The sequence below is a fragment of the Schistocerca americana genome, chromosome 4 (genome assembly GCF_021461395.2).
Source record: "Schistocerca americana isolate TAMUIC-IGC-003095 chromosome 4, iqSchAmer2.1, whole genome shotgun sequence".
Lineage (NCBI taxonomy): Eukaryota > Metazoa > Arthropoda > Insecta > Orthoptera > Acrididae > Schistocerca > Schistocerca americana.
Window position 1 is genome coordinate 724,144,104 of NC_060122.1, and position 19,590 is coordinate 724,163,693.

Consider the following 19,590-nt stretch of genomic DNA (forward strand, 5'->3'; position numbering starts at 1 on the left):
AAATTCTTAAATCCACTGTCTTCAACTATCAAACCAAAGTCAAGACTGTTCAGGCTGCAGCCGCAATTTTTAAGTGAACAAATTTCTGCGAAGTACGTGAGCTAGCGGTACCCGCAGTGAAGACTAATGTTGTAAACATTTACTTCTAACATAACGGCCTTTTAAAGAACTCACCGAATCTGCGGCAAAGATAACGAAGTCGGTATTTTAGATGTTGCGTAACACCTTCAGAGCTAACAGATACTGCGAAGTACCCAACAAAAATCACGTCCGCCAACGATAAGAGCAACAAAAGCAAAGAGGCGGAGCTACAGCTTGTCAGTATCGTATGTACAAGGTATCACCGACCGTATAGGAAAAATTATTTCTGGAATGGACAGTACACCTTTCGTACAAAGCAACAACCAAATTAGAGACCTGCTGAGCTTTGCCAAAGATGCAGTCGATACGCTGCACACGACGGTAGTTTATGAGGTCAGTTGCAAGTAAGGAACATTTTACTTCAAAGTCTATCAGAAAAACCTCTTAGAGAGCACGACCGTCACGTAAGTGAATCAGTCTGCCCTGATAGAACGCCAAAATGAATATGGAAAATGTTCACGGCTCGAAGAGGCTGTGTGCGATCAGGCAGCCACTTCTTTCCAAAGGAGATGCGATCGGGTTAGTCAAGAGGCCCACTGACAAACCTCATGTCAGGTACAGGCTTCCATCATCTTGACCGCCAACACTAGGCAGCATACCGACTGAGTGCACTAGCGAGGATATCCCACCGCACGCGGCCATAAACACTTCCACCCAAGGCACACAACGTACTGATCCGTCCAAACCGCCACCTCAAACTACGGGAGCAGCACCGCGTCACGACACGCAGCTCCCTCCTGATTCTCAGCGTGGGCCAATAAAATTCCATCTTAAAACAACGATCGTCAGCTCCACCAGTTTTCACTTCCGACATCAAATCACATCACGAATTTAATTTACGCTGTTTTCGAGGATTTACAGAGGCAGGAGTGACGACAATACAATAGCGTTCAACTTGCTATATCTCAGCAGTGCTACACACCCTAATAATGAAAGACACTTGTAATGGTTGCCGAAACGTAGGTACGTGATTTTACAATATGACACGATCTAAAACTGATAAGAATGTTATGAAAATAAATGTCCTTCCCCAGTGGTGAACTGCAGGAAGTCCTGCAGAGGATTGATGAATTGTGCAGGGACTGGCATTTGACCCCAAACGTAGATAAATTTAACAGTTGTACACAAATATATGAAGAAATCTGGTATGTAAAATTCAACTATTGGTGAGAAATCGTTGGAAACTATGAGCAACCACCTGGTGCGATCTTAAATGGAATGATCACGTAAAACAAATTGTAGCAAAAGCAGATACAAGGCTGAGATATATAGGAAGAATCTTAAGGAAATGTAATGCGTCTACGAAAGAAGTGGCTTGCAAAACAACACTTGCTGGACCGATTTTTATATATTGCTCATCAGTTTGGGACCCTTACCATGTTGGATTCACAAGGGGGGGGAGGGAGGGAGGGAGGGAGGGAGGGAGAGAGAGAGAGAGAGAGAGAGAGAGAGAGAGAGAATGAGAATATCCAATTACTGTGAGCAGCTCGCTTCGTCAGAGAGCCGTTTAGTTGGCGAAAGATTATTTTAGTTGGCGAAAGATTATTACGGAGATTCTGGACAAACTCAAGTCGCAGACGCTACAAGAGATGCGCTGCACATCACTGGGACGTTCATTAATGAAATTCCGAGAGCGTGCATTCCGGAATGAGTCGGACAGCACATTACTTCGTCTCACATACGTCTCGCTAAGTGAGCACAATGAGAAAATCCGAGGTTAACCGACAATCATTCTTCCAATGCGCCATTCGCAAGGGGATTAGGGAAGGATGGTCAGTGGTAACAGAAGTACCCTCCACCACAAACCATAAGGACTTCTTAACGTCCTTTCTTCATCTTGACCACTGAAGCAGCGCGTTAAAAACTGGTTTGAAATCTCTTCAAGAATTCACTATGTTTTTTCTTCCGTTCTTCCGACAATTTCTTACCAGTTGTCTTTTTAGGCGGCTTCGTGAGTCTGTGCTGCGTTCATAGTGTTACACAGGCTAGATGAAAAGACTATTTCTTCCGTGTCGCTCATGATTAATTAAGTACGCATAGTTTCTTGGAACCAGCGCTTTTTGAATTAAGAATATTGAGTAATCCTGTGAAGAGTCTATTGTTTAGCATTCCGTAAATATGGCCACTGAATCTCAAACTTGTCTTGCGTATGGCATTTTCGGTTCGTGGCGATTCAGCCATCTCAATATTGAAAAGACTATACGACAGCGTAGTTGAGACGATTTTCTCGTCAGTTACAACGATGTGAACGTAAAGATAACAGAACATCCAGCTCCGAGCGGAGAAACTCTCCGACCCGGCCGGAAATCGAACCCGGGACCCTTCCGTTATCAATCTGCCGCGCTCACTCCGTAGCTTGAGTTGGACTACTCCAGAGTTGAAGTACGTGGGGCGATATAGTTCTTGAGGACAAAACTTATAAATTGCACATAGCTTCACTGTGAAATTCTAGCCGTTGTGAAGACCAACGCTGCACAGACGTATGTCATGCTGATTGGGTAGCGAGATCATCTATTTTGACCACAGACGACAATGTCCAGCACCGAAGAACCTCTGGGGGCAAAGACATTTTCGAACAATAAGGGCAATCACACAACGGTTTTCGAATTACCCGTGAGCCTGGAGCTGATTTCTGTCGTTGAGAAACAGAACGATTGGTAGGACGTTCCGACCGTTGTTTACGGAGACTTCCTGACTGTTGTAGAATAGTGTCATGTATCTGTTGCACTCGAAAATGTAGGGCAGCTTTCAATAAGTTACTTGGCCTACCATAAGAATATAACTTAAAAATGTAAGTTCCCTCTAAGTGTCTTCTATAGTAAGACACTGGAGAATGATGCGGGACACGTCTTTAGGAATGAAGACACTGCGTCGTTGGTGCAACCAACACCACGTGTTTCGTCCAGCGGAGTTAGCTCACACTGAAAAAATAGGAGAAAAAACTAATAGATTTTTTCAATCTTCAAGTTGCCAATGCAATCTTCGTCGTCTTTAACTTGTCAATTTATCCCCAGCATCTACAGACGATGCTGATACCTCATTATTCTCTTTTTAACGAGATGGTGAACGTCACTTTCTGTAAAAATATGTCGGCCTTGGCACTCAGCCATTCCAGTAGCCTCTCGTAAGGAATTACATTCCGCAGAAAATACAGTCAAAATGCCGACATCACAAGGCGTGCACAAAATAACTGCAGAACTAAGTTTGTACACTAATGAGCTGCACATAACTAGTTAAAATTACCGACAAATGACAGCTGACAATTTCCTCAGGATGAAAGTCACTGTGTCTACCATTCCATTCCTTTAATACGTTCTGGTTAGCGATCCTTCAGGCCCTTAGATTAGGCTGTTCGACAACTGATTTTTGATACTTAGTAAGAAAAGATAAGAATTAGACATTCAGCTATAAACATGAAAATCCCTCGATTATGTCCGAGTAAGGGCTACCCTTTATATGAAGACTTATGGTCCGACGAAAAGACGTTGTCCCAAAACGTGCTTTAACCTAAGCACACCACCTCCTGTCCCCCGCGTTGTAGGAAAGCCGATTAAGACGTACTGGTGTCAGAATGAGAAAATATACAGTGCGTGAAAGGTTCAAATCAGATGCGATAGACAAGAGGAAAATCGGACCACAACGCGTCAAAGAACTACCCTTCCCGTTGTCAAAAAGAAAATGGGACATCTTCCTGGAGCAGAAAACCCCTCTCTCTGATTTGAAAGTTACGAGAGGTACTCTTAAGTATTTCCATCGCTAGCAATTACGGCAGAGAATTAAGCCAAATAATACAATGAGACGCATACAATTTCTGTTGAAATTCTCCAGCTTCCGGAGATGTTGAAAGTTTCCTAAAATAGAGACAGTATTTTTCTGTGAATGATCTATTTTCAATCTGTCAGGAGAAAAAGAATTTCTGAACGGGTACTTACGCACATAAGATGTGCGAAAACGGGTGTGTGAAACTTCCAACGTCATTATGGAGCACTTTCTCACTATTCCTCATAATAAAGGACCGACTTTACTGTATTGTACACATTACCTTCAAATGTTGCAGCCCTACCTTACAGCTTATAAGTTGACCACCAGTTGACAGTTTCCCAGCAAGATCCAAGTTACCTCGGAAGGAGACATTTCCTGAACAATACTTTCTCTGTACGTATTAGCAATGGGACAGTTTCTCGGGGGTCTTGATACCCTGACCGTAGTCTCTCAACTAACAGACAAATTTTGTGGACGTCGATATTTTACTAGGTCATAAATTCCATCCGTGTGCTGTTAAACGCAAATATGAAATTATACCTTCAGAAGATAGCAATATTCTATTTATTAACTAAGGAGCGAAAGAAAATAAATAAAATATTAACGCAAGAATGTTTTCAGTAAACTTCTGTTAAAGATATATTATCTGAAAGTGAGAATTAAAAATGCATTGCCTTGTTTTGATCACTTGCTGCAAGCATCTACAGAGAATATTCAAAAAATCTATCTAGATGAGATGATGCACATGTCGCATTTTCAGTACATCTACCATTACTCTAGAGAAAAATGACAAGTCTGTTTAAGATTTTCATTCTAGACACATAGCTCATATCCAACCTACTGAAGGGCCTATGCTCCTCAGAGCTACGAAGTTGACCCAGTGTGTGTATTTGTTCCTGGTAAGATAACCACAGAATCGCTACAATTTACATTTCATATCGCAGCGATGCCCTTGTTAGCTCCATACTGGAAAGCTACTGTATGTGGTGATGACTCCATTATCAGAATGAATATTCCATTCTGCAGCGAAGTGCAGGCTGGAAACAAACCCCAAGGCTGTGGCTAAGCAATTTCTCGATAATATTCTTTCCTTACCCTTATGTTGTACTGTGGGCTGAACCGGGTACCTAGAAACGACGGAAAGGCTTCGTCCCGCCATAGCCCTCAGTGGTACACAACCCCACAACAGGCCACAAAAGTCTACCCACCCCACCGCCGCCCCACACTGAAACCAGGACTATTGTGCGGTTCGTCGAAGTGGGATTTCAGTCCTGCTCATCCCGAGCTCGAGTCCAGTATCTTAAACACTCTGCCAGTTCGCATGTTGTGTTGAAAGTAATGCAATAATGGAAACAACGTAAATTCTCAACCTCCTAAACATCCCAACACAAGAGTTACAATCTATCACAGCGATAACAGCGCACAAACCACTGCAAAGTGAAATTTCATTCTGGACTACCCTATACTTCTTTGTGGTCTTACAACACCACTCTCTGCGCTGACGGCCCCTCGCAGATTCGGCCAGAACACATTGGAAACTTAAGTTACAAACGGGCGAATTGAACCTAACGATACCAGAGATCGTGTTTGAGACAGGACGTGATTTCTTTTCTATTGATGTGGCGTGTGATGTCATACGCGCGAAAACAGAAAAAGTACATCAACCAACTTTGATTCCACAGCAAATCGTTGTGTATAGCGATCGTCGACTATTCTTATTCTTCCTTGTAGAAAAAGAACAAGATAGTGACAATATTTCTTTTGCGTCTACACTTTTTGGAATGTTTGTGTGGTGACATACTGATCTGTATCGTAGCCAGAGTTATAGGTGACATTCAAAGGATGTAGTTTGGTTGTAAGTTAGCGAAGAGGTATCTAAGCATTCAATTAAACCAATCAGTCTATCCCTGACAGCAGACGTCAAAGACTGGCTTCTCGACCGAGTTACTGTCCTAAACGCTATCGCCGAGTCTTTGGAAGTTCTACAGCCCGTTTCATGATCTGTCTTCAGAGAAGAAAGCCGGGGCTTCCAGCAGGTCCAGCCGTTGCCCAACAGCGGGAAGCATGGCGGCTGTAAGAGGCCACAGGTGACCGCGCCTTCACGTAATAGGCCAGGCTAGCCACGTAACACAACAGCCCAGCGGTGTCTTACTCTGACACGGCCAGCGTAAGCACTCAGTATCGCCTGAAGCACGAATCGGATTCTACTACTCGTCACTTCTTCCTTATGGCTCCATCGCTATGTTGCTGTTCCATTATCAGCATATTTCCAGAGTCCAGGGCAAGCTCTGTCTCAAACAGCAAAAAGTAAAGTCATATGGCATTGTTTGGTTGGAAAACCCCGACGGGTAGGTTCTCCCGCTTAAATGAAAAGCTTTCCCTCTTTCACGCAGAAGGCAGCTTGCCTTCGCGGAACGTGAGTTGCATCTTAAGTGTCTCTGTGGTGTAGGTGACTAATAAACTTGCGCATTTTAGTGTCGTTTATGTGTTGCATGACGATCAGAGAAGAGAAGGAGAGAAGAAGTGAAACCTGGTGCCGACACATAGCTTACTTCTCTCGAGTAGCATCAATAGGATATCCGCATATAGCATCTCCAGCCGATGGACGGTGATCCGTCCACAATCAAACGTCCTCATTCCATGAGACTTCTTGATGTTAAGGGTGAACTGTCAGTCTATGCACCAAGTGTCAATGCCGTGCATGTTTTCCAGTTCTGTCGTTGCGACTTACCTGTATATAGTGTACAGCAGCATCAGCCGCTAACAACCTCGATGTTGTCTGCTGCCTAAGAATAGTCTGCTACAGCTATCCACGCTAGTCTAACCCGAGAACGGGTCTTCATCTCTGTAACTACTGAACCCTACATCCATTCGAAACTGCTTGCTGTATTCGTGCCTTGGTCCCTGTCTACAACTTTCACGCAACTCACTTTCCTCCAAAACCAAATTTACGATTTATCTATGCCTCAAGGTTTGTCTTACCCACTGATCCCTTCTTGTAGTCAACTTGTGCCATAAATTTATTTTCTCCGCTAGTCGATTCATTACCACTTCACTAAAAATCCTATCTGCTGATTTAATCCTTAGCCTTAGCCTTGCAGTACCACATTTCAAAAGTTCTTGTTCTCTTCTTGTCTGTAGTACATATCATCCATTTGTCACTCCCGTACAAAAACCTCCAGAAAAACTTGTTAGCATTGAAGTTTATATTAGATATTAACATGGTTCTATTTTTCAGGAACGGATTTCATGCTCTTGACAATCTGCATTTCATAAAAGGTTCATACGCACCGGGACAACCGATAAATCCAGGAAGAACGCAGTAATTTTTTCATCCGAGAAAAAGCACGTAAATTTTTTTAGAATTCCAGAAATTCATTCTTTCTTCGATTAAATTTTAGTAATTTTGACTGGTAAGAACCGATACTCTAATAAACAATTTTACTTTAGCCCGCTACTGCAGGATAATTCTGCAGCAATAAAGCCGGCCTCTGTGGCCGAGCGGTTTTAGGCGCTTCAGTCCGCGGTTCTAGGCGCTTCAGTCCGGACCGCGCTGCTGCTACGGTCGCAGGCTCGAATCCTGCCTCGGGCATGGATGTGTGTGATGTCCTTAGGTTAGTTAGGTTTAAGTAGTTCTAAGTCTAGGGGACTGATGACCTCAGGTGTTAACTCCCATAGTGCTTAGAACCATTTGAACCATTTTTCTGCAGCAATAAAACAAACGAGAGAGTAACACCAAAATAAAACTTTAGTTGCAAAGAAAAGGCGCCATTCACAACAGAATACAGTGCACACACAAGCGTCTGTCTAGTGCAAAAAGTGCCAAAGGCTTTGGGACGAAGACTACGCAAAACTTCGTAACAACGAATTTTTTTCGATGGGCGTGGCGTCAAAACTTTACATTTCTAACAGGGCGCCGAAAATATTGCGAATGGTGGTTTGAGAAGCGTTATTTTCAAAGCAAATTTCGTTTTACGCAAGATGAATTATGTTACGTGTGAGAAGATGAATTTCTTAAATCACAGAGCGTTTGACTCATTTAAAAATTAAGACTTTGAGGGCCAGCCACTTAGAAAAATTTACTGGAACATTTGTGTTTGATTTATCTTAAAGGCTAACACGATAAAAAGGAAGCTTCAAGATCAGTTTTTCATATTAATTTTAGTTCTTTCAGAGATTACGCATGCAACGACGACGGCAAAAAGTATAATCATCCTTCAAAAAAGATTGCTAGGCGAGTTATTGAGCAGTTACAAACGTAACTGACTATTACATAGAAAAGTCAAAGTGCTCGACAGAACATTTATTCATCTAGGCAACACACGAAATGTTCGGTGCACAACAGTGGAACGTATAGTCATGCTTGTCAGAAACATTCAGCTGCTGCAATTTGAGCTGTGCTCTTAGGATTCCTCGAACCACACCCTCGAAAGAACAGCAAAAAATTTTTCAAGACCAACATTACATGTGAAAGCATAGCTTTTTTTTTGAAGCTACGCTGTATGTATATTAATTTAAACCATTAACTTTTCCTATTTGTGTGTTCGCGCTACTTAATAGATGCTGCCATTGCTGACTACATCACTCAGAATATCTGCTGTCATAGACTGGCGAGATCACGTTGTATAACCTATGACTGGCTGACAAAAGCGCATCGCGCAGCGTAAACTCTATTTCAGCGCTTCGGAACCTACCGTCCTGTATTAGGTGAAATTCCTATTTATACTTAGGTAATATGAAAATATGCAGTGGACATGTTGCCGCGCATCGAATATCTGCCCACAACGCGTTATTGCTGTTCTTTGCTGGGTTTCGTTTTCTAAACTGCCGGGTAGTTCTACGTCGACGCATAAACAAATGGTTCAAATGGCTCTGAGCACTATGGGACTTAACATGTGAGGTCATCAGTCCCCTAGACTTAGAACCACTTAAACCTAACAAACCTAAGGACATCACACACATCCACACCCGAGGCAGGATTCGAACCTGCTACCGTAGCAGCAGCGCGGTTCCGGACTGAAGCGCCTAGAACCGCTCGGGCACAGCGGCCGGCTCGGTGCATAAACCTTTACTATTCACAGAATTGATAAGTTTTACAGCTCCGAGGGAAAGTATACTGCCACTTAACACGGAGAAATGTACTTTCACCCAGGGAAAGTGCAGTTTTTTTTTTTCAGGAAAAAGAATATTCCATCCGGAGAAAATTGAACTCTTACCGGGAAATCCGGGGATTTTTTTCTTAACCGCGTATACACCCTGTTATACGACTAATTCGGCAAAAAACCTCGTCTAATAGTTTCAGAGTTTCATCTTCTAACCCTATTCAGTCAACATTTTCTGCCTTAGGCAACATTCCATTACCGTTGTTTTACTTTTGATAATGTTCATATTATAGCTGGTTTTCAAGATGCTATGCATTCCGTTCAACGTGTCTGTGCAGTCTTTTGCCGTTTCCGTCAGGATTACATCGTCTCCTTAAACCCTCATAGCTTTTATTTTCCTCCTTGTCATTTATACCCCTTTCGAAGTTTTACTCACCGTCAATTTCCACACTATCTTGGGAAAGAACAAAGCTACTGTCTATCTGTCGAAAACTGTTTTAAGCGGAACTGTCTGCTAAGACTCGCTCTCGAAACTACAGTTATTTGGTTTCGTAGAGGGGCAAAGAATAATGTATACGGGGTGGTCCATTGATCGTGACCGAGCCAAATATCTCACGAAATAAGCGTCAAACGAAAAAACTACAAAGAAAAAAACTTTTCTAGCTTGAAGGGGGAAACCAGATGACGCTATAGTAGGCCCGTTAGATAGCGCTGCCATACGCCAAACGGATATCAACAGTTTTTTTTTAAATAGGAACCCCCATTTTTTATTACATATTCATGTAGTACGTAAAGAAATATGAATGTTTTACTTGGACCACTTTTTTCGCTTTGTGATAGATGGCGCTGTAATAGTCACAAATGTATAAGTACTTGGTATCACGTAACATTCCGCCAGTGCGGACGGTGTTTGCTTCGTGATACATAACCCGAGTTAAAATGGACCGTTCACCAATAGCGGAAAAGGTCAACATCGTTTTGATGTATGGCTATTGTGATCAAAATGCCCAAAGGGCGTGTGCTATGTATGTTGCTCGGTATCCTGGACGAAATCATCCAAGTGTCCGGACCGTTCGCCGGATAGTTACGTTATCTAAGGAAACCGGAAGTGTAGAGGGTTAATGGACGAGGGACACTGCATTGCAGCGCCCAGTAAGTTGGAAATTTGGGTCAGTCAGGGACCGTGTCCGGATGGCCGAAGCGGTTAATCCAACCGCTCAGGAGAAGCCGTAAATCCAGTTTCGAGTCCTGGTCGGGCACAATTTTCAACTGCATTACCACAATACATTACCACAATACATTACCACAATGCCCTGTGCCGCTGGAAGCCACGAGTTTCCCATCCAACTTTTTCCTTTTCCAACAACTGTTTCATGTAAGTATGACATCTGTAAGGAGTATCTGCTGAACAGAGTAATTGGTGCGATGGGCCACGTGTTTGTACTCATCGGATCGATGTCTTTTTGGCCTTCATAAGCTGCGGTCAGGAGTGAATACGGATACTGGCTTTGGTGTTGTGAAACAGCTCGTCTCAAGGAATACGAGCGAACGGCAGCATGCGCGGGTCACTCCAGATGGCAGCCAGGAGAACGCCCGGGGCTGACACGTCCCCACGTTATGCAATGCGCACCGAGCGACTCCTGTCCAGCTGCCGAGGCCGCCGCCCGCGTGTTTCGGGAAGCTCGCTGATAGCCGAGGCGGGCGGCGAAAGTGGGACAGCAGGTACGGAGGCCTGCTTCCTGGCTGTCTTGACCAGAGCCGCACCGACTACGAGCTGAAGGCGAAAGCCGGCGTCAGGCCCCGAACGCTGCTAGCGTGGACTTCTGGAGCGTGTCCTGCAGTGCGGACACTTTAACGTGGCAGTCGGTAGCGAGCGTAAGCGAACGAAGACGGCCCGGGGAAAAGGGGGGGGGGGGGGAAGAGGAGCTTTGCAACGAGACAAACACCGCCTTCCTCTCGAAGGGCAAGCGACTGCAACCCGAGTTTTCTGCTCTGCGAAAGCACAAATGATACGCGATGATAGTGATGGTCGATCCATCTTGAGGTAGCGGTAGTCTTGCTCGACCACTATGACTGACCTCTTCACTCATTTCAAAATTGCGACTGTTGCCCAGAAAGTAATGCACCGTATTTCTCTTCTCAGCCGAATACAATGCGACGAATGCGAAACATTACGCATGTATTATCTGAAGTCTCCTGAGTGAGCGCAGCAACTTTCCGTCACTTCCGACAGATAGCGTAGCTGCAGGACAGTTTGAAAATGGCGTCTGTAGATCATGTACGTTACAAGCAACGTGCTGTCGTTGAATTTCTCACTGCAGAGAAAGGATCTGTGGGGAATGTTCACAAATGCTTGTGCAAAGTCTATGGAGCATCTGCTGTCGACAGAAGTACAAGTTAGTCGCTGGGCACGGAGGGTGAGTTCAAAAAATGGTTCAAATGGCTCTGAGCACTATGGGACTTAACATCTGTGGTCATCAGTCCCCTAGAACTTAGAACTACTTAAACCTAACTAACCTAAGGACACCACACACATTCATTCCCGAGGCAGGATTCGAACGTGCGACCGTAGCGGTCACGCGGTTCCAGACTGTAGCGCCTAGAACTGCTCAGCCACTTCGGCCGGCAGGTGTGATTCTCTTTGGTGTGATGCCAAGACGCGGTACCATTAATTCAGAAGCATATGTCAACACATTAACGAAACTCACGACGCTCTTCCGGCGACTTCGGCGCCACAGCAGCCCAGGAGATGTTTTGCTGCAACACGATAACGCTCGGCCCCATACAAGTCTGAGGACTGCTGAACACATCGTAAAACAGGGTTGGGCAGTGTTACCCCATCCACGTCAGGTCACCGAAGTTAAGCGCAGTCGGGCATGGCTAGGGGGTCACCGTCCGGGTTTGCGGAGTGTTGGCGGGGTGCACTCAGTCCTTGTGAGGAGCTACTAGACTGAGAAGTAGCGGCACCGGTCATGAAAATTGGTAAGGGCTGGGAGAGCGCTGTGCTGACCACATGCCCATCCACATCCGGTAACGCCTAAGGTTGAGGATGACACGGCGGCCGGTCGGTACCACTGGGCGTCCAAGGCCTGCTCGGACGGTGTTTGTTTGCATGGATAACTGCTATCCAGGCACGACCGTTGTCCTAGCGTAACAAGAAACGTGAATTATTTGATCAGGCTACAAGTTCCCACTGATCCATGGTCCAGTCTCTGTAATGTCGTGCCCATTGCAGTCGTAATGGATGATGTCGTTGGGTCTCCATGGGAACACATAGGGGGCTGAGGAGCCCCATGCTCGGCAATTTTTGCTGAACGTCCTTCTGCGAAACATGTGACTACACCAGATATTAGACTACTCATATCCGCCAAAGATCGCTGCTTGTTCTGCTTTACACAGCATACAAGCCTCGACACTTCACGTTCTGTCATGAGGCGTGCTAGTCCAACATCCTGTCGCCTATTCGTGGGTTCACCGAGCTCCAAGCGTTTTCCATAGATGGTCACGATAGCGACGCGCGAGCAGCCGACCAGCTTCGCCGTTTACGAGATACTCGTTTCGAGGCGCCGGTCCTTAACAATCTGCCCCTTGGCGAAGTCGTACGTTTCAGTGGATTTCCCCACTCTCAGCCCGCATCTTTCTAAAATGATTTCCCATTCGTCTCTCCTCCGCTTACAAATTGTCATGGAGAAAAGTGTTCGTACACATTGTTCGTGTACATGTGTGTTCAAATTATTAGACTGAAGACATTTTCTCCAAAACTTTACATTTATTACTCATTTACAACCACATACAGATTATATTTGTACATTCAATACTCTGTATGCATGCCTTTGTTCTTAACATTTTTATCCTGTTTAGCATAGTTCTTATTACCTTTCACATGGCATTTTAATATCACTGTCATGGTACCAGATTTCCTCTAGTTTCTCTATGAGATCTTGTTTGGTGGTTATTGTAAATTTCCTTGTCTTCTGTTTCACAATAGCCCATGAATTTTCAATTGGGTTCATATCAGGGCTATTCTCTGGCCAGGGCAACACTACCAGTTGTGTTTTTTTTCTCTTCTTCTTCTTCTTCTTCATGTATGTGGTAGCACTTTTGGCTTTGTGGCAAGGTGGCCCATTATCATGAAAACGCCATATTTATTAGGAAACAACTCATTTATTTGGGGGAAAGTTCCTTTTCAAAGATTTTTTATAGGTGTTCTTGCCTCATTATCCCTTCATTAATGTGTAATCTGCCAGGATCTTTCACGGACAGCACACTCCAGACCACAACGGAAGGTGTGTGTGTGTGTGTGTGTGTGTGTGTGTGTGTGTGTGTGTGTGTAGCAACGTGTGAAGCACACACACACACACACACACACACACACACACACACACACACACAGCTTTGAACTGTTCTCCAGGTCTGCGACGAACATACTGGCTGCTTCCTTCCGAATACAGATTCATTACTGAAGCATACCTGAAGCATGTGTACAAAATTGCAGATTAGAAATGGCTCTGAGCAATATGGGGCTTAACTTCTGAGGTCATCAGTCCCCCTAGAACTTAGAACTACTTGAACCTAACTAACCTAAGGACATCCCACACATCCATGCCAGAGGCAGGATTCGAACCTGCGACCGTAGCGGCCGCGCGGTTCCAGACTGAAGCGCCTAGAACCCCACCACACCGGCCGGCTATGTTAAATTTACTTTCACCTGTGAACAGTACCTTGCTCCAGAAACGTGTGTTTTTGCTTATATGGACTCGATCAAATTCAAGTCTCCATTTGTAGTTGTTCTTACAGATGTATGGTTTCCTTCTAGGTACACCATCTCCATAACCTGCACGACTTAAATTCAGCGAACAATCCTTGGTGTGATTTGCTCCACAACCGATCATTAACATGCGCAGGCAATGCAGAAGCTGTCAATTTAGGATCTTTTCCGATCATCCTTAGTAGCGTATTTCGTTCTCTTTGCATTAGTTTCTGTGATCGACCTCTTCTTTTGCTATTAATGAGAGCATTTCTTTCTTTAAAACGCGATGTTATGGGCTGCACAGTTGCCCCAGCTTCTTCCAATAGTACCAGCTATTTCCGAAAATAATTTTTCCTCTTTGTACTGGGAGATAATTATGTGCCTTTCCTCTACAGTTGTTTCCTCCCCTTTGCGGCCCACTTTGCTGTTGCACGCCGTTCACCGCGTAACGCGTATGAGAACCAACATGCATGAGGCACACATCGCCACTGAAGTTGTTCCTTGCTGCAAGCGGTTCGTTAGTCTTCCTGTGTTTACATTTCTCTTAGTGTATGAATACTTCTTTCCTCACTGTGTAAAGCCAGCTTGTACAATATTTTTATTTACTTTTTGCAAAAGGCTAATTCAGTTAAATCTTTTATATGAACAGATTATAAAGGAAACCCGATACTGTTCAAATGGTTTACAAGGCTCTAAGCACTATGGTACTTAACATCTGAGGTCATCAGTCCCCTAGACTTTGAACATCACACACATCCATGCCCGAGGCAGGATTCGAACCTGCGACCGTAGCAGGAGCGCGGTTCCGGACTGAAGCGCTTAGAACCGCTCGGCTACAGCGGCCGGCCACGATACTGTTAGTTTAACGTATAATATACCTGATTGTGATCTTTAGTTGCAATAAATAAAGTTACTCTACGTCAACAACGGTGGATGAATTTTTTTTTTTTCATGACTAGGTATATTTTCCCTACGATGTTACCTGCCCGCACCTCCCACTAGCGGCATTCCATTTCGCGTTGGGCAGTGGTTTTAATGTTTTGGCTCATCGGTGTAATTTCCCAATACGTTAGTGACTAGAAACGTATAGAGAATGATACGGGATTGCCCAACACGTAAGCGGTTTGTTCAGAACGTCGCTCTCCTTGTCACAGCAACTGGTTCGCGGTCCGATCGCACCGAGTTCGAGGAACGTAGCGTGCCGGTGACAGGGGACGTCACAACTCTGCATTTCGTACTCATGGTCAGTTTACTGGGTACTTCGGTTTCCGAGTACGTTCCCTCACTGATACATATCGACGTAGTGGAAATTCTCATTAGTGTTGAATTTCCAGGTCCATGATACTTTTCAAGAACTGCTGTACTTTGGCTTAACTTTGTTACCTGTTCTCTATTGCAGCACGTCCGATCCATAGTGTATCCACGGCACAGATAACACTGTCAGATTCAACAAAATTCTGCCGTATGAAATTTCGAAGTACCCAAATAAGGTTGTTCCCACAGCATTCGATCGGCAGCACTACATATTAGCGTTGTGAAATCTTACAATCGCGGCAGCATGCTCGCTAGCTTGCTGTACTATTTGGGTCGCACACTTAACAGCGTGAAGCCTTTAACTGAGTGAAGCTATATAAATAACTATCTCACGTGATAGTGTTGTTACTTGGGATTACAATATCATTTTATTTTGTATTTTTCACTATTGCACATTTTCGGCTTTGTAGCCGTCTCCAAGCCTGTAGCATAATCCGTCAATCTGACATATTTGGATTTACATTCAAATACATACTTGGTCATACATATTTAATATGCTGTAGGTTGCCCTTTCTTTATTGTAAAGAAGGTATCACCTTCTTCAATAGCTGTGACGTAACATACCAGTTGCTGGTGTAAGGGTGTACAGGGCGAAGAGCATCTGGTCAGAGGTAAGTTTCAGGTGACGTGTTATACCGTCCACTTAAAAATAAGTACACAGTCGAAACTGTGCAGTAGTGAAAAATACAAAAGAAAAGGACATTTTAATCCAGGTAACGACAGCTAGTGCTGGAGATTATTGCTGTTATATAAATTTGCTTTGGCTGTGTATCCCGTTGAAAGTGCGTGGAATCTTGTTCAACGCCGCAGTTGCTTTCTTTATACTAAAAAGATCTGGTGCGGGCTATACGCGCATATTTCATTGTTAAACTCTCACCCTGGTTCCATTACAATGTAGAAAATTACAAGCTTATTTCTAATGAGTCTCTCTCTACTTCTTTCTTGTTTAAGATCCACATCACACTGGATTTTCCAAATAATGGAGCGACAAAGGAAGTACGGAGGCCAACAGCTGCTTACTTCATCTAATGGACTGTTGACTCGAACTGTGACACAGTTAATTAGCTCAGAATGAAGGTAACGATAGGAAAGTCAAAGTCAAAGACCAAAGCGGTTAACAATACTTTTAGTAGAAGGGAAAGGGGGGGGGGAGAGAGAGAGAGAGAGAGAGAGAGAGAGAGAGAGAGAGAGAGAGAGAGAGAGAGAGAGAGAGAGAGAGAAAATTGGTGAATACCGAAACTGAGCAAACACAGTAGACGTTAAAGAACGTTCCATAGTTCGGGAACAAGCGCACACAAGATCAGCGAAGCAAATAAGGAATCAGAAGCTGTCGGGAAGAAATAAACGAGACGTCTCCAACAAATAGATCTTCAATACTACCAAATATTGACATAATGCTGAAGAGCCGGCCGAAGTGGCCGAGCGGTTCTAGGTGCTTGAGTCTGGAACCGCGCGACCGCTACGGTCGCAGGTTCGAATCCTGCCTCGGGCATGGATGTGTGTGATGTCCTTAGGTTAGTTAAGTTTAAGTAGTTCTAAGTTCTAGGGGACTGATGACCTCAGATGTTAAGTCCCATAGTGCTCAGAGCCATTTTTTAATGCTGAAGTATATGTTAAACTGCACGCTTTTAGTACAACGCCCTAAACAACTGAAAAAATAAATTGACAGAACGAACAGGGAACATCTAAAATGTGACTGTACAAGAGGATATTACGAATTAAGTGGGCAGATAACGACCTGCCCGGACAGTGGCTTTAGCACGCTAATTCCGGGATTCAGGGAGACTTGCCGGTCCTGGATCGAATCCGCCCGGCGGTTTAACGCCGAGGACCGCTGTCTTTGCCATCCTGAATATGGTTTTTAGACGGTTTCCAAATATCCCCCTACGTGAATACCGGGTTGGTACCCAAGCCCGCTTCAGTTAATTCGTAAACATCTGGGGTATCACTAGACGCAGACAGGTGAGGTAAACAAGTTTCGTTCTGGGGTAGAAGGGGGTGGTGACAGGAAGGGCATTCTGACACTATCACTAATGTAGCCTAATCAAACGATTAATATCGCCACCCCGTGAAGATTCATGACAAAGGCCAGGAAAAAGAGGACAGATAAAGTACTGGTTAATGGTGTTTGTGATAAGGCTTTCAGGAAGAGGTGGATGCAGAAGTGGGGCGGACAAAGAAAAATAAATAATTTGAGGACAGTGGGTGAATTAAGTACGAGGAATTGAAATATCAGTATGTAGGATGAGACTGAGGGTGGCATGAAACCAGAACGCTGGAACGATATTCATGTCGGCTGATGCACCATATCAGCTGTTTTTAGCCCAAGGCGCTCACTTTGTCTCCCCTACCTCTGTCTTGAAATCGACAACATTGCTGGTTAAGTTGTACAAAAACGTTGTGCACCGCCATACTTAAATTTGTATTCAAAAGCAGGACGGTTTGACTGCTAGACAAATAGGCAAAGGCTGGTACAGTGAGGTAGGTAAGTCGGTTATCAAAAGAAAAGACCGCCAGCCAACAATACGATTCAGTTACGCAACAAACGGAGGAGCTAAGGTAGCCTTCTTACGTCTGAACAGGTGGACGGGGTAGTCACTTCGTCTCCGCAAGTTCGTCCAGAAATCGCTTAACAACCCCGGGTCTGGTACTTTGCATTTTACATAGTTGCTGATCAATAGGCGGATGTCCACCGTAATACGAGTCCTTAATCAACGGCTATTATTTCTAATTATACGAACACTCTTTAATACTTCAGCTTCTAAATGAGGCAGTTGAGTTGGCGGATCCTGTTGGAGACTTCTGCCCAACATATCCCAACACACAGAAAGAATTTACTACAATTTGTTAGAGCTTGAATATTAATGAAAGTGTTTCTTCGAAGATGGAGTGTTCTCCAGATTTCCTCGAAAGTAGAATATTAAGCTCTAACGAGTTTCTGTACTACCTACCACGCTGGGCGCCTTCTTCTTAATGCGTATCTCAACTTATCGCCGAGGAGCGTCTTTTTTGAGTGCACGCTCATTTTTATTTTGCTGTTTTCATTACATCATGTCCAATATACTGTGAATTTTGACGTGACAGACTTAATGGTACAAGGAATCTGCTTGTAGCAAACAGACGGAAAAGCAGCAGCAACTCATCGATACATATGATATTTTATGACTTTCGTTGCTGGACAAGAGATGAAGTATTTCGATTTGCAGTCCTAAAGTGTAACTCTGATGGTCCAAAAATCGAACTATACCATTTCCATAAATATGTCGGCTGTGTCATCCCCAAAATGAAATTTCAATTGAAAAGGAGCCGTCATTCCGTCGAAGAAATCTGAGCGCGACCACAACTGTCTTAGTATGTTATTGCCAGTGGAATTTTCATAGTTCTTCCTGTAACAGTAACGTTTCCGGGATCATTCAGTACATACTAGAGACAACTAGTCAAGGTAGAAAAGTTACTTTGCCAATAAAACATCTCCTCTTCAATGAAAAAGTAGAACTGCATAACTGTTTTCTCCATTGTAGACTGCTGTCAGAACTGCACCTGATCTAAATCAGACTTAGTATCGTTTGCCGACAACAGATTTTATTTTATATTGTCCACTACATGTTTCGACAACCATACCGATATCATCATTTAAAAGACCTTCGTTTCGAAATATCTCTTAACGAAACATAGTGGGGAATCTCGCAGCACCGTGCAAGGTACTAAGGAGAAAATAACAGTAGAGATATCTTCTTTGAGTCTTAATTTACGTCTGTGGTTTGCTGACTCACCAAGCTGAGTTACTGCCATCAAGACTGAAGCTGGAACACGTACCTGTGAACAAGAAAATGTAATTTCAAAACACAAAAGATGATTGTCGCTAAAGAAACATACTTCATAGTAAGTATTCAGAGTCGGTATAATTTCATTCACGCTGCCACCGATAACAGAATTTACAGTGATTATGTTTCGCTTCTTGGCAGCTAAGTTGCTACAGGGACTATTTCTTTCGTTTTTTAACAGCACTGAAAGAACATTCTGAATACTTTGTTAGAAACTGCATAAACTTCGGCCTGGTGTGTTTGTCGGAGAATACCAGAATACATTACGACGATTCTTACTCGAAACGTTCTTTTTCTATACCTTCATTTCCTCTAGACGCGCCCATTAAACTTACCTTGCTGGAGAAACTTGCACCACATATCGAATTAACATGAACAGTTCAGCCTATAAAGGAATCTAGTTTCCTGAATCACTAAAGCTTTTCTGATTGCAGTTTTATCATTCTTAGAAGTTTACGAACTCGTTTCATTCGTGGATGTTTTGTATTACAACGGAAAACTGTGAAAGATTCACAATGGACAATTCTTCAGCTAAAATAGCCGTATAAGGATTAGATTTGTCTTTTACGTCACATGGCATTACAAATAATAACAAGACAAAAACAAATATCAATAATGGCAGCCGCCAAATAACTTATAAAATCGAAGCGGAAAAATTGCGCTGTAAATATGTGACAATAACGATCCTCTGTGACTC

The 19,590-nt window shown here is 43.7% G+C and overlaps 1 protein-coding gene across 4 annotated transcripts in view; it reads right to left on the bottom strand.

Moving 5' to 3' along the window:
* Positions 1 to 19,590, bottom strand: part of LOC124612733 (cell growth regulator with RING finger domain protein 1-like) — a 365,374-nt gene that overhangs the window by 60,084 nt on the left and 285,700 nt on the right. Inside the window, exon 1 of one of the 4 annotated variants that reach the window (XM_047141109.1) lies at positions 18,843 to 18,876. The exons of the other annotated variants lie outside the window; for them this stretch is intronic. Coding sequence (XP_046997065.1) covers positions 18,843 to 18,861 — 19 coding nt within the window. The 5' untranslated portion in view covers positions 18,862 to 18,876. Of the gene's footprint in view, positions 1 to 18,842; positions 18,877 to 19,590 lie in introns of those variants that run through there. 4 annotated transcript variants of the gene reach the window in all.